Genomic DNA, 15,112 nt, shown 5'->3' on the forward strand with positions numbered 1-15,112 from the left:
AGAAGATATTTGCCCACGTTCATGCAGCAAATCTTTGACATAACTGGGAACAAAACCCAGACTTCCAGTTCAGTGATTAGCTGTAAGATCTCCTTCCCCTCCTGTAGTGTCTTATGCATAAAGAAATACAGAACAGACAAGCCACAGACCATTAGAAGTGCGAGGAACTGGCCAGCCAAGTGGCTGATTATTCTGAGTGGTCATGAAAATGGCTGTTGTGTTGGGCCACTCTAACAAATATAACAGATAACAACAATCCAACTCAGCCTCTAACATAAAATTGCTTATAAAACTGAACAAATGTTAAAGGTAGAGTGAATTAGTCTAGACAAAAAGGATGGTTAAGATCGACTGGTAGACAAAAGAGAAAGGAACTGGAATCTAATGGACCAAATGATCTGTTGGAAAGTAGGCCTAATAGGTGGACAAAATAACAAGACACTGTTGCATTCGCCACTCCCTTTTGGAGTTCTCAAAGAGACTTTGGAGGGGAATCATGATGCCAGCGAGCATACAAGTGGATTGGTAGGAGCAAGCTTTACCATTATGACTGCCACCCCCAGCATATTCTGGGATCCACTGGGACACAAATGGATCATCATCCTGATATCGAGAAATGTCCTGACCAGACTGAGCCAGAGAGAGGGACCCAGATGACACCCCCACCTTCGTTGGCTTCAGCTAAGACCTGAACAGCACCTGGAATGTGAGCCTTGGATTTCTGCTGTTACCCTCCCTTTTGTCATTTTCCTTCCCCACTTATACCTTCCTTTTCTTATCTCTCTCTGCCTTCTCATTAATAAATGTCTCTCTTAGCCAGCAGAGATTAGAGCTCTTGCACCACTATCAGCCAGTGATCAGAGAGGCAGCTAAAAGCAATGCCTTAAACCGCCCAATGCTGATACAAATTTGATATGTCTCAGATTGGCTGATAAAACCATGGCCTGTGCAAATGTTTCTGTAGCAGTGAGGCTGCAGGTGAAAGCACCAGAGATAGATGGTGGATTTTCTATTTTTGCTGTTCTTTTCTCTCCCTCTTTGTGTTTGTCTTTAAAGAAACATTGGACTTTAAGAACAACAGCTCCAGCTCATCCTAACTGACTGTGTATGTTTCTTTTCCCCAAAAAAGACAGTTATTACTATCTAAAAGACTCAAACAGGAGGGTTTCCTTATAAAAGCGCTGTCTACAGCTGAAGGGATAAAAGCAATATTGTTAAAATGAAAGCCTTACTTAATACTTTACTTTAAATGTTTCAGTCACTTTTCTTTCTTATCTTAATAAAGGGTTATAAAATGTTGCAGTGTGGTTGTTGCTACAGGACTAAGCAGGCTGAGGTCTCTGTACTCAAAACTCTGGATCATGTTCAACTCTTTCAGGTTGTACGGTGATAAAGTTAATGTTATTTGGTGGATTACCCAAGAGTCTAAGGTAAACATACATTCTCATAGCTGGTTAGCTTAGCAAACAAACAGTTTTCAAAATTGTATTTAAAAAAACATATAGTTGCTTTAAAATCTTTGAACATAGTAAGCTTGTTTGTGCTAACGATGCAAAGCAAATTGTTAACGCTCATGTTTAGAAAAAATAAGAGTGCTTAACTATTGTTTTAAGATTTTATTTTAACCTTTTAACAAACGTTTTGTTTTGTTTCTTTTTCTTTTTTGAAGGTTTTAGTTTTTGTAATTGATAATAACTTTGATGGTTTTATGTAAAGGCATTTTAAAGAAAAAACAGAAATTGTAAAAATGAAGCGTTTTAAATTGTTGAAGGTTAAGCTGCTAAAGCAAACTTTTGCTAAAATGTCACGATGGGTTATTTGTTGTTAACAGAATGCCAGCTTGATTCACGGCTGCGACTGTGAATTAGGAGTCAATCCACCTGAAGTAAGGGCTGTTGCCTGCACCAAACTTCTTGTTGTAATTTTTGTGATTGTTTTGTTGTAGATGTTAATGTGCCTTGTTGTGTTTTGCATGTGCAACAGCACGGTCACCTCTCCGTGATAAGCTAAAGGTCACAATGGCCACATCCTCCCAAAAGCTAGTGGTAAAGCAGGTTGGGCAAAGTCTGTCCCTGTACAAAAATGCCTGTGTACTTTCCCCCCACTTCAGAGTGTTTGTAAATGGTTCATGAATGCAAAAAGAGCCCCCCCCAAATCATGTTGTTGCTTCTTTTTAAAAGACCGCAACATAATTTGGTAAAAATGCCGTAAGGGTTAAATAATTTTCCAAGCAAGTTAGTTTAACCCCTTATGTATAGAATGTTCACGATTTGTGTAAATGTGCAGTTTGAAGTGTGCAGGTGGCAATAAGAGGAAAAGATGGTCCCTATCTTGTCTCCCCCCCCCCCTTTTTTAACCATTCTGGACACACAGACAAAGTAGTAATAAGAGCTGGCATGTTTCTAAACATTCTGAGAGCAGATTACAGAAGTTCTGTTTGTTTTATAAATCAGTGCCTGATATGAAGCAGAATTGGTTCATAAAAGAGAAATGTTTAATAAATAGCACCTGCTCCAGTTGTGAATGAAAATTCATAAAATGTCACAATCATCAATAACAATGAATGTTGATAGAAAACTGGGAGACAGACTGAATTAGTCCAAACCGAAAGGTCAAGTACCACCCAAGGGCTGGTAAGGTCATGACTGGTAAGCAAGGAAGAAGGAACCAGGAACTAATGAACCAAACAAAACACCAAGGACAGCTGGAGTGAAAGAAACAAGCGTCACCATCATGGCTGCCATCCCCACTACTTCCTGGTGGCTCTGGTTCCACCGTGACACTGCTGAGCCTTTATCGTCCAGATTCTGAGAGATGTCCTGACCAGACTGGGCCAGAAAGAGGGAACCATATGACATCCCCACCTCCAAATAAATCCTGAACACCACCTGGAATGAGAGATGTGGGTTCCTGCTGTCACCTCTCCCACCTGTGTCCTTTTCCTACCACACCTTATTTCTTCTCTTTCCTGCCTCTCTCTTTGCTTTTGTTTAATAAATGTTTAGCTGAGCCCGCCAAGTTTGCATTTTTTTTGCAAAAACACTGTGAGCCTTTGACCAGTGAGGCAGCTAAAAGCAATGACTTAAATAGCCGACGATGTAAGTCTGACAGATCTCAGAGTGGCAAATAAGATCCTGACCTGTGCCAATATTCTTCTGGCATTCTACTCTGTCAGTTATTGTTTTGCTGTAAAGGGTTAAAATTTGGCCCATAAGGAGAAAAAAAATAATCCTCGGTCTACAATATAGGGATAAACTACATATCAAAAGTTTCAGAGTAGCCGTGCTTGTCTGTATCCGCAAAAAGAAAAGGAGTACTGGTGGCAGCTTAGAGACGAACAAATTTATCTGAGTATAAGCTTTCGTGAGCTACAGCTCACTTCATCCACTGAATGCATCCAATGAAGTGAGCTGTAGCTCACGAAAGCTTATGCTCAGATAAATTTGTTAGTCTCTAAGGTGCCACAAGTCCTCCTTTTCTTTATACATATCAAAAGTATTTATTGAGCCCATTCCTCTCTGGACAAATAAAGAAAGTGGTTGAGAGCAAGGAAAATATATGGAGATGAGAGAGAGAGAGAAAAGGGGAAGAGAATATAAAAAAATGAATGTGTAGCTAAGACTTCCCTCTTCTCCAGACACAGATGTAAATTTGATTCAGTTTCTGCAAGATAATAGGACAAATATTGTTCTTGTATAAAATCCAGTAAGGGCCTAATTCTGAGCTCAACTAACCCAGCATAAATTAGATTGATGCGAGCCAGTGGAATTAATCCAGATTTACCTTGGTGTAACCAAGAGCAGTATATGGACCTAAGCTAATAGCATATTAGTTTGTCTCAAATATTTAATATCTACTACTTTTAAATTCCTTCTCTGCATTCAAAACACCGTCTCCCCGAAAACCCCATGCTTGCTGTATTTTTTCAAAATCTAAACAAGATTAGACATGACACAGCTCATAGAACGTCTTAAAGGAAAATTAACAGGTACCTTGGTCTGTGTGCATCACGCACCCGAATACTCCTACAGGAGTGAGTGTGAGGAAGAAGGAACTGCGGAGCTTATTGCTGACAGCCGTGGCCTGGAGCAGCCTTAAGAAGCTGGGAGTTGCAAGCTCTCTATAGAGGGCAGCAATAGTCCAAACCTTTTGTTTTATATCCCTTTTGACAATGGGTCATGGCACCGTAACTAGACAGGCAGTTTGCAAGCAGAGGCTAGCCTATGAGCTTCCGCACACTCTGGCTTAGTTCAATCCGCAACCCTTGTTCACGGAAGCTCTCACCAGATCCATGCAATCCCACTTAGGAGGAAGCTGCTCAGGTACAGTAAACTTTGCCACACCTATAGCCTACAGCCCCCTGACAGTGGAAGGCAAAGCAAGTCAGGGCAGGCTGGGAGTAAGGGCGTACTGCTAGGTGAGCTTTATGGCTGCTCACAGCATTCATCCCCTCAGGAGCTAACTGGCTAGGGTCCTGGCTAAATGCTCTAGTTTGCAGAGCTTGCTCCTTTTGGACCTTACGTGTCAGCAGCTGTGGTGGCAGTTTGCTCTCCTTGAGCTCCCTCAAGCCTTCGGTAGGAATCTGGCCCAGATGCTCCTGGGGTGTGACACTAGTGGATCCTTTCCACCACAGCACTTGCACAACCCAGGCCAGGATCTGCCATACTGATTTTAAATGACTGTATCATATGCCTCAGGAGCCACTTTGAGGCCTTGTCCGCCCTAGAAACATCTGGCTCCTTACTATTTGATGCCCCTAATGTGCCTGCAGCACACCATGCATTCACACACCAAATTACTCCCAGGAGCAGGCCTGCTCTGAGCAAGGCTAATCAGCATGCCACTCTCTCATGGGCACAGTGAAACATGGGCAGTGCTAGGATTTTTTTTCCATCTTTAGAGATGACTCTTTGAATTAAAGGAATATTATCAGATCACATTTTATTCCTCAAGTAAGCCATCTAGATTCAATGCCTCATACATGAACAGCTCAAACTGTAATTGAGAGGGAGCAAGGGAGGACTGTTGGTTACTTCTAAAATGATGTATTGGTGCCTAGATGCCAAGGTGATGGACACCTTAGAAATGCAGATGAGCTTTTGCACTGACTTTTGCCCACTTCTCATTTAACGGGTTTGCAAGTTTTAGTTATTTTTTTCACATGTACCCAGAAGCTGCTATGGAGGACACTGGAATAACCAAACAATCAGATGTTAAGGAACATTTTCTTATATTAAAACTTTTAAAAACGCTTCCGTTAAACACTTGGGAGACATTATGAGAGATCTAGCACACCCCTCCCTCCCTCCTTCCCCTTTAATTATAATCCTCCATACCCTATTTAGAGTCAATGAAAATTGGCCCATGAATTCATAATCTCCCCTCCTTTGCCATCCTCTGATTAGAGCCCAATATGGTGTCCTGGGAACATCCGGGCCACATGCCCAGTCTCACTCTTGGAACAAAACAACAGACTGGCCCCAAGAATCCATCCCAGGTTTTTGAAGCGAGTCCCAAGTACAGTGGGATTGGACTCTGGCAGTTTAATGAATGCTGTGTATATGTCTATGCAGCACAGACAGCAATGAAGCTCATAGTTCAAGGTGACCTCAGATCAATAGTAATCTACGTTACTATCAAATCACAGGCACTCAGTTTAAGGAGCTTCCGCTAACTGGAAACACCACACCCCCATTTCTCAGAGCATGCTGTTTGCAGTGTATGCAGGGAAGTTTGAAACAATATTGTACCTAGACCCAATATGCTCAGGGAGCAGTAGGGGGATCTACACATGGACTACCTCCAGATTGTTTAGGGGCAGTGGTTGTGTAGCCTATGGGGCTAGCCTGCTAGATTATGTTTTTCTTTATTGGTTTGATTGATTATATTGTTTTATGTTTTTGTACTGAGTAATATCAGTAAACATTACTTCATTATATTTGGCTGTAATGCAAAGAATCTACAAGCCTGTACCCTCTATGATTAGATAGAGCAAGTTACCAGAAGTATCTATAACCTTTGGCATAGAGAAATAGCCTACCCATTACCAGTTTTAACTTTGGGGAACTGAATGTGTTTACCAGAATTCTGGAACATGCCGATAACCTCCAGTACACTGCAAGAACATGGAAGTAACAGCTCACGGTTTTGAGAATATTGTATCAAATAGTGTAAGAGTACCCTGAGATTTATCTGGTGAGGAAATAAGATTTGGGCATGGAAGGTTGGGCAATGATGTGAATATTCAGGAAAGTGCCAGGGGAAGCCCCCATGTGGGGGTTAGATCATTTTCCTTCGGCATCTTTTGTTTTGGGTTTCAACTCACCTTTTGCAATATAGCTCAGCTACTTAACACCTGACCCTGATCTCCACCATCTCAGGATTGAGGAACCTGGACCACTGAATTTATCAGGCATGCCAGAGATGAGGCTGGTCCTTTGTCTCCCACTCCCAGGTCCCCAAGGAAGGATGCGAGTATGCTAGTTTAAGTAGCTTGTTAAAGCGATGATACCACAAGAGTCTACAGAACTGTACTAGTGCTTTGTGGCTGGATGGTTTGGAGCATTGATAATTCCTTTATTTTAATAAAATCTCTAGAGCCTGGCTTTGTCCTCAGTGTGAATGTCTTTTGCCACACATCCCAAGGAGCCGGACAAAGTATTGAACTCTCTACATTCTCTAATTCTGTAACCTGATTTCAAGACAAGTATTTTCCGGTCAGATTATTTGCAAGCCTATAATAAATCAGCCCATAAAAATCAGGTTAACAGGACACCCCCCCAAACTTGGCAATTTGAATTATCATGGAAGTTCCCCTCCTTTTGTTTACAGAAAATAGATTTGTGCTGGTACAAAAGAAAACAGAACTCTGTCTCTGCATTGCCCTATGGAAAACCTGTGCTCCAGCTCTGGTATCTGTGGCCAGAGAGTGGCTACCAGGGAGCATTTTGCAGTGCTCTTTAAGAGCATGGCGCTATACACAGCTCTTTCCTTCCTTGCCATTTAGTTCAATTTGCAAGAGCCGCTTTTGGCACTGAAGGGCGGAATAAAAAGTGTACTTCACCCTAAGCTCAGAACTGGAAATAAGGGAGGGCGGTGTGCGTGGAGACCTGCAGCTGATGAATAAAGTTAGAAAGACCGGGTTGGGTGTGGCAGGGGGCCAGGCATCATCATCAAAATTGGTCTGCTGGTTGGATCATTAGCTTCCCCAGGCCACATACTAATGGGGAAAGCGAAGTGAACGCTGATCCATGCCCCTCATGGAAGGCATTAAGGGGGTTGAGCCAAACCTTAAAAGCCTGTGTCAGATTTTGTGCAATTTTAGATGCGCTAACATGCTACAGTCTAAGTGATAATGAACGAGAGATGCTGAGGATTTCCCCCCACAGGGATAAACAGTTGCAATCTGAGAGAAATGAGGGCTAGTCAGTTGATACCTGGAATATAAACATTCCATTCTGGGCATCATGAAGTTAGAAGACGTAGGGCCCCCCCATCTTCCAAACTTAACATTAAGCAGCCAAGTAAACCAGGCCCAGGCCCAGGCCCAGGCCCAATGTTCAGCACCCCTGAAAAATCAGGCCACATCCATAGGTGCCTAAATATGGGTTTGGGTGGCTACAGGATAAATGGCACCAGGCACAGGTATCAGAGCAGTTTTGTAAAACAGTTTATTAAGAGATCCCACAACAAGCCTCATGAACACAGGCTGAGAGACCATTTCCAGGCCACCAACACTGGCAGCCCTAGTCTCATTTCACACCAGCTTTCTCCAAGTCCTCTGGCAGGATGCGACCCTTCTTCCGGGCCTTGTCCTTCCTGCGCTCCACCTTGGCCACCTTCTTCTTCTGGATGTTCTTACGCCGCTTGTCCTGCCGCTGCTGCATCTTCTCTACCACGTGCTCCGTCCTCTTCTCCCACTGCTTCTGGCACTGGGCCTTGCGCTTCTCCTTGCGCTTCAGGGCAGCCTTCAGACGCTCCTCGTCATCACGGATCTTGACGCCTTCTGCCTTGTAAAGGGCATTGGTCCATTTCATCTTATTTTCCAGCTCCATGGCTTTCTTTTGGTCCTTGTCCTTCAGCTCCTCCAGTTTACTCTTCCGGGCTTCCAGCCTGCTCAGCAGCTGCTTGTAGTTCTTGCCTGTCAGAGGAGTGAGGTTTCCCTTCACTCTCTTCCTCTTCTCTCTCTTCTTCTCTGTCTTGCTCAGCTCCTCCTCCTCACAGACTTTGACCTGGTTGAAGATGATCCCAACCTTGCTCTCCTCCTTTGCTTGCTGCGGCTCCACAGCTGCAGCTGCCTCCTGGGCTCTCTTCTTCTCCATTTTCTCCTTCATCTTCAGCTCCTTTCTCCGGCGCCTCTTTCTGTCCTTCTCATACTTCCTTCGGCGCCTCTTCTCCAGCACACCTGGTGATAGCTCTTTAGTGCTACCCTGAAGGACAGGCCAGAAGAGGAAGAGAGGCTGTAAAGGGGTTGTACAGAATTTAGATATTACAGCAGAGATGACCACAACTCCCTTGATTTACATTTCTCATAAGCACCTTAAACATTTACCATCTATCACAGGACAATCTAAGTTATGGGCCTGACTTTCAGAGGTGCTGAGTGTCCAGAACTCCCAACTCCAGCTGTGCATCCCAAATCCTGCTAGATCTCAGTCTTCTGGGAGTCTCCTAACCTCCATCCTTCATACATTTGTGAATGAGCTTCTCCCTTACTGTCCCTGGCCTCAGACTATGTGGAGTCCACAGACCTTGGGGTTTCCTTAGCCCTTGATTCTGGAGCTGTTTCACCTCTCATGAGATTCCCACCACCGTGTCCCTCCTCTGGTCAGGTAGCTGTTCTCCTCCAAGACTGGCATGTATGAACTGGCTATCAAAGAGGTCTATCTAGTTTCCCTAGTCACTCGGGGTCATACACTACCTTCAACTCATGCACAGAACCTGAGTGACCTCAATAGGAGCGTCCCCCAGGAGACAGCCCCAAACACATCATCTTCAATGAGAATGAATTCCCTTCACAGATCACTTAGCAAGCTCTGGATATTGCAGGCTGGCCACCCAGTTCCAGTCTCCCAGCAACAAGCTCCCCTTTAGGGGGGAAAAAAAAGTGACCAACAAACCTGTCCAATGTGTGGCTAACGCCCTTACCTGACCAGAGACTTCTTGCATCTTCTCATGTAACCTCCGACGCAAGATATTCACAGCAGAAAACGAACCGGGATCACTTTTTCCACCTGGTAAAAAGAGTGGGAGAATGAAGTAATTCACTTAGAATAAGGCACTAGTCACATAGGAAAGATCTTTGACAGTTTCCAGTGGGACCCAGGAAGGAAATGCAAGATGCATTTTCCCCCAAAAACATTTCTTTAGAACATTTAACATTTCTTTAGAATTCCCTCCCCTCCATCCCTAACACTATTCAAGGTGGTTGAGCCCAGAATGTTTTAGCACCATCCAGCAGCTGGTCAGTTTCTCTCTCGTGCATTTAGTGCAGCTCTGAGCTATCACATTTGCAAACACTACCAGGGAATGTCTAAATCCAGACAAAAGCCTTTTCACTGAAGACTCAGAGGGGGGTGGTGGGGGGAAGAAATTACAAAGACTCTCCTCTCTATTCATATGAAACTTTTTCAAACACAGGCCTGCTTTACACCTAAAAATTAGATTGACCTAGCTACATTGCTCAGGGCTGTGAAAAACTTTACACTAACCCTCACTATAGATACAGCTAGGTCAACAGAAGAATTCTGCCATTGATCTAGCCACCACCTCTCGGAGAGGTTGATTAACTACATCACCTATACTACAGCTTCACAGTGGCACAGTTGCGACATCATAGCTGTGCAGCTGTAGTGCAGACATACCCCAACTCCTCAATACATTAGGGCAGCATTTTCAACTGTGGTTCAGGAAGTTGCCTCTAACATTGGTGAAGCAGCTGCAGAGTGACCTAGGGAGATCAGAGCTGCTTACAGCCCTTGCTGCTTGGGGAGATTCCAGAGTGTCTGTAAAGAAGAAGTCATACTCCCAGGCAGTGGAAACAAAGAACCAAGCAGCCACAGCAATCAAATTAAAGTGAGTTTATTTTCAGCCTCTCTCCTTAGCAATGTGTGAAAAATTACTTTTTCAGGTGACCAAGCACTCTAGTTGCTGCAGAGTAGGTGGGCACTGGCAGGGGTGTCAGCCACACGACAATCTCTAGTTGACGAAGCGATCCACAATATGAAGAGATTGAGAAGCGGTGATTTAAGGGATTTATGTTTCCAGAGAACCCGCTACTAACCACCTTGTGAAGCTGGGTCTCACATGCGTACGCGCACAACACACACACACACACTCTTCACTTCTATAAGAATATTTAATGAGAAAAATATTGTATATTCTGCTGAAGGATTTCTAAGGGTTTTGCAAACTAAATACATTCAGTGTACCAGGGAAAGGCAGCTATACTACATGCTACAAAGGACTGCAGAAAAGGAAAATTTAAGCTAAGTATCTGCACCACGCAGAAAGAATTTTATGTTTTTTTTTTTGTTTTTTTAAAAGATCTCTTCCAGAAGATCCCCAAACACAGAACTCAAAATGATATAGCTGCAAAAGACAAGGGCCGAGTTCTACCCCATTAAGATCAAAACTATGGCTCTTAGGGCAGGGGTGCCCAACCTGCGGTTCCAGAGCCACATGCAGCTCTTTAGAAGTTAATATGCGGCTCCTTGTATAGGCACCGACTCCAGGGCTGGAGCTACAGGCGCCAACTTTCCAATGTGCTGGGGGGTGCTCACTGCTCAACCTTTGGCTCTGCCACAGGCCCGTCCCCCGCTCCACCCCTTCCCGCCCCATCCCTTCAGCCTGCCATGCCCTCGCTCCTCCCCCAACTCCAGCATGCCACAAAACAGCCGATCAGGAGGTGCAGGGAGGGAGGGGGAGGCGCTGATCAGTGGGGCTGCTGACGTATTACTGCGGCTCTTTGGCAATGTACATTGGTAAATTCTGGCTCCTCTTCAGGCTCAGGATGGCCACCCCTGCTCCAGGGAATCTAGTTATTCCACAGTAGTGGTTCAGTCCATTAAATCAACCTGTTGTACAACACACGATCCACATTTCATTTCTCCCAACTGGGACAATGAAAAATCAGTTAATCAGTTTCCATTTTGTCTAGAGCCCTACAGGTGCTGTGACAGTTAGGCAGCAAGCCCTGCAACTGAGTGTTTATTAGTTTAAGAACAACTGTTTGTGTTGGAATTTAGATTTTTACATATTCATGGAAATATTTGTCAATTTTAGGATTTACAAAAAGCTTCAACAAAATTAGATTAGATTGGAACCGACAGAATCTCTTTTTTCCCCCTGCAGTTACAGACAACTCTCCTTTGCACATCTCCAGTAAGTGTACCCAGCTGCAACATTACAACTTGCTTGTCTTGAACCTCAGTTTCAGAGCCAGTCTGCAGTCTGATCTTAGCAAAGGACAAACTCAATACTCGTGCTTGGAGACTCTGAACAGTCTTCCTAGTCCCAGTTTGTTGGCGTGGGGAAGGAAGAAAGACATGGCTTGGCACAGACAGATTTAGCCTGTGAATCTGCCATTTGAGCCCTCTCACCTGTAGTTTCGTTCTCACTTTTGCTCACTGCTGTTCCAGTTGGAGTGGATCTGCTCCCATTGGGTGCTGTCAGTTCGGCTGGAGTAGATGTGTTAAGATTAGGTACTGCCTGCTTAGCTGGAGAAGATTTGCTGGTACTGGATGCTGCCTGCTTAGCTGGAGGGGCATTTGCCCTCTCAGCTTGCTTTCTGGGTTTCTTTCTCTTCTTTTTCTTCGGCTCGCTGCTAGCATCTCCAGACCCAGCTCGCTTAGAAGCTGAAAGGCACAGGAAAGGTTTAGAAAGTAATAGGACAGCTCTTTCTTCACTGTCCCCCTCACCAACCACATATTACTGAAAATTAGGGACCCAGCAACATTCTGCATCTAATTTTAATGCTGACATAAGCCTCTCTTTAGTTATGGGATTTAGATCTTATCTGTGTTAAGATGACAGACATTAGGAGAACCCAGCTATAGCCCAGTTGTATCCTATGTCCCCGGTCCAGCAACTATTTAAACGTGTATAATTTTATGCACATAAACAGCTGCATAGCAGTCAAGGGAGCTAATCATGTGAGTAATTTTATTAAGATGATGTTAAAATAAAAAGAAAACAGTACAGAGTTTAAGCATAGAAGTTTTTGGTTATCAGGGAATAAGGCACAGATTATCAAGGAGTGCAAAATTCAGTTTAGGAGCAGATGGTGTAAGGAATACATAATCTGCAATCTCCCCGATTGGGGGTAAAAGGTTAACGGGACAAAGTCCAGACATTGAGATATGGGGGTATGTTGTTCACATAATGGCTATGTTCAGGTGTGGAGTATAATGAGTGGATACATATGTGCTTAAATGTTTGCAGGATCAGGGCCCACATTATAGTATGGTTTGATTTTTACCTACCAAGTCGTACAGACCAGATCAAACGGCCTGATAACCCTACTAAAAAAAACATGCTACAAGACAGGATTTCTAGAGATCAGAAATTAGCATCAAGAAATGGAGTCTCATTGCACAGGGCAAATAGAAATAATACCGAATGTTCTTTTCCTTGGTTCCTGGACCTGCTGCACACAGATTTTCTTAGCTAAACTCTGCAGGTATGAGTCTTTGGTGGCCAGACTAGCCATGTCTAATCCAGGTCACCCAGCAACAGCAATCAAATACAGGAGAATCTACACAGTAGTACCCCAGAATTAAGAGGGGCTCAATTCAAGCGATGATGCACTCCACGCACGTGTCTGTCCTTTGGAGCAGGGTCACCTCGGTGAGCGCCTGGGGCATCACCAGCACTGAATGAAGTCCAGAGGGCTGCAACATCCATCTCCTTGCCCTAGATGTTGAAAAAAAAAAAAAGCTGGTTAATGAGAGAGTGACAAGGGGTGTTGTTACATTTCTCTTTTTGCATTAAATAACGTGGACTTGGGCAGCAACTTTATAACTGCACAGGGGGCAACACAGAAGAGAAGTGGAGGGAGGGAGAACTGGGGGAGAGAGTTGCAGGAGAAAGGGGGGACAGCGGGGAGGGAGGGGCAATAAAGGGGGTGGGGTCAGGACAGTAGGGTGGGCACAAGGGGTGGGCGGGAGTCAGCGGGGAGGGAGGGGGAACAGGGGGAGGGGTGATGGGGAAGAGGGTTCCTGGGGGAGGGGGCAATGGGGGGACGCAGGGGGATGGGGGTTCCTGGGGGAGGGGGCAATGGGGGGACGCAGGGGGGATGGGGGTTCCTGGGGGAGGGGGCAATGGGGGGACACAGGGGGGATGGGGGTTCCTGGGGAGGGGCAATGGGGGGACACAGGGGGGGATGGGGGTTCCTGGGGGATGGGGCAATGGGGGGACACAGGGGGGATGGGGCAATGGGGGACACAGGGGGTAAGAGGGTTCCTGGGGGAGGGGGCAATGGGGGGACACGGGGGGATGGGGCAATGGGGGAGACACAGGGGGGATGGGGCAATGGGGGAGGGGGCAATGGGGGGACACGGGGGGATGGGGGTTCCTGGGGGAGGGGGAAATGGGGGGACGCAGGGGGAAGAGGGTTCCTGGGGGAGGGGGCAATGGGGGGACACAGGAGGGATGGGGGTTCCTGGGGGATGGGGCAATGGGGGAGACACAGGGGGGATGGGGCAATGGGGGACACAGGGGGTAAGAGGATTCCTGGGGGAGGGGGCAATGGGGGAGACACAGGGGGGATGGGGCAATGGGGGACACAGGGGGTAAGAGGATTCCTGGGGGAGGGGGCAATGGGGGGACACAGGGGGATGGGGGTTCCTGGGGGATGGGGGAATGGGGGAGACACAGGGGGGATGGGGCAATGGGGGACACAGGGGGTAAGAGGATTCCTGGGGGAGGGGGCAATGGGGGAGACACAGGGGGGATGGGGCAATGGGGGACACAGGGGGTAAGAGGGTTCCTGGGGGAGGGGGCAATGGGGGGACACGAGGGAATGGGGCAATGGGGGAGACACAGAGGGGATGGGGGTTCCTGGGAGAGGGGGCAATGGGGGGACACAGGGGGGATGGGGGCTCCTGGGGGAGGGGGCAATGGGGGGACACAGGGGGGATGGGGGCTCCTGGGGGAGGGGGCAATGGGGGGGACACAGAGGGGATGGGGGCTCCTGGGGGAGGGGGCAATGGGGGGACATAGGGGGATGGGGGCTCCTGGGGGAGGGGGCAATGGGGGGACACGGGGGATGGGGCAATGGGGGAGACAGAGGGGATGGGGGTTCCTGGGAGAGGGGGCAATGGGGGGACACAGGGGGGATGGGGGCTCCTGGGGGAGGGGGCAATGGGGGAGACAGGTGGGATGGGGGCTCCTGCGGGAGGGGGCAATGGGGGGGACACAGGGGGGATGGGGGTTCCTGGGGGAGGGGGCAATGGGGGGACATAGGGGGGGTGGGGGCTCCTGGGGGAGGGGGCAATGGGGGGACACGGGGGGATGGGGCAATGGGGGAGACACAGAGGGGATGGGGGCTCCTGGGGGAGGGGGCAATGGGGGGGACACAGGGGGGATGGGGGTTCCTGGGGGAGGGGGCAATGGGCGGGACACAGGGAGGAATGGAGGAAGGGGCAATAGGGGCGGGGGGCCTGCGCCCGAGGCCACCTCCCAGACACCCCCCTGGCCGGGGAGGGGCCCCAGCAGCCTCACCCGCGCGCGCGCCACCCTCCGCCGGCCAGCCGAGCCGGGGGCCGCCACGTGGCCGGGCAGGCAGCGCTAGCCGAACGCAGAGCGCACCCTCGCTTGCCATTGGCAGAGGCGGCGAGGGGCGGGGCCCGCGGAGGAAGCGGGGCTCGGGGCCGGGCTGTCTGGCCGGCCCTGGAGCCCTGCGGCGCGCGCGCTCGTTGCCTCACCGCGGCGGGGGTTTGCGGGCGGCTGGGCCAGGCTGCGCCTATAGCCCTTGCACGCAGCTCCCCAGCGATCCCCCCCCCCCAGCCTGGCTGCCTTGGTACTGCCCTGCCCGGCTTAAAGCTGAATTGGTGAATCCCTTTGACGTCTCCCTTCTGTTGCAGCTGCGTCGCAATTAAACCAGTTCTGCGCG

General features: G+C 47.7%; 1 protein-coding gene across 2 annotated transcripts; it reads right to left on the reverse strand.

Annotated features, from left to right (window-relative positions):
- Positions 1-7,647: 7,647 nt before the first annotated feature.
- On the reverse strand, positions 7,648-14,871 carry SURF6 (surfeit 6). 2 transcript variants are annotated; one of them, XM_038374749.2, is made up of 5 exons: positions 14,722-14,871; positions 12,616-12,912; positions 11,601-11,855; positions 9,148-9,233; positions 7,648-8,459 (listed from the first exon to the last, which is right to left on the reverse strand). In XM_038374749.2, the coding sequence occupies exons 2-5, from the start codon at positions 12,707-12,709 to the stop codon at positions 7,752-7,754; spliced, it is 1,143 nt and encodes a 380-aa protein (XP_038230677.1). In that variant the 5' UTR covers positions 12,710-12,912; positions 14,722-14,871; the 3' UTR covers positions 7,648-7,751. The 2 variants fall into 2 exon arrangements, with proteins under 2 accessions (XP_038230677.1, XP_038230678.1); XM_038374750.2 differs by having other exon boundaries at positions 7,648-8,429; positions 14,722-14,869.
- Positions 14,872-15,112: the final 241 nt, after the last annotated feature.

The sequence above is a fragment of the Dermochelys coriacea genome, chromosome 16 (assembly GCF_009764565.3).
Source record: "Dermochelys coriacea isolate rDerCor1 chromosome 16, rDerCor1.pri.v4, whole genome shotgun sequence".
NCBI lineage: Eukaryota > Metazoa > Chordata > Testudines > Dermochelyidae > Dermochelys > Dermochelys coriacea.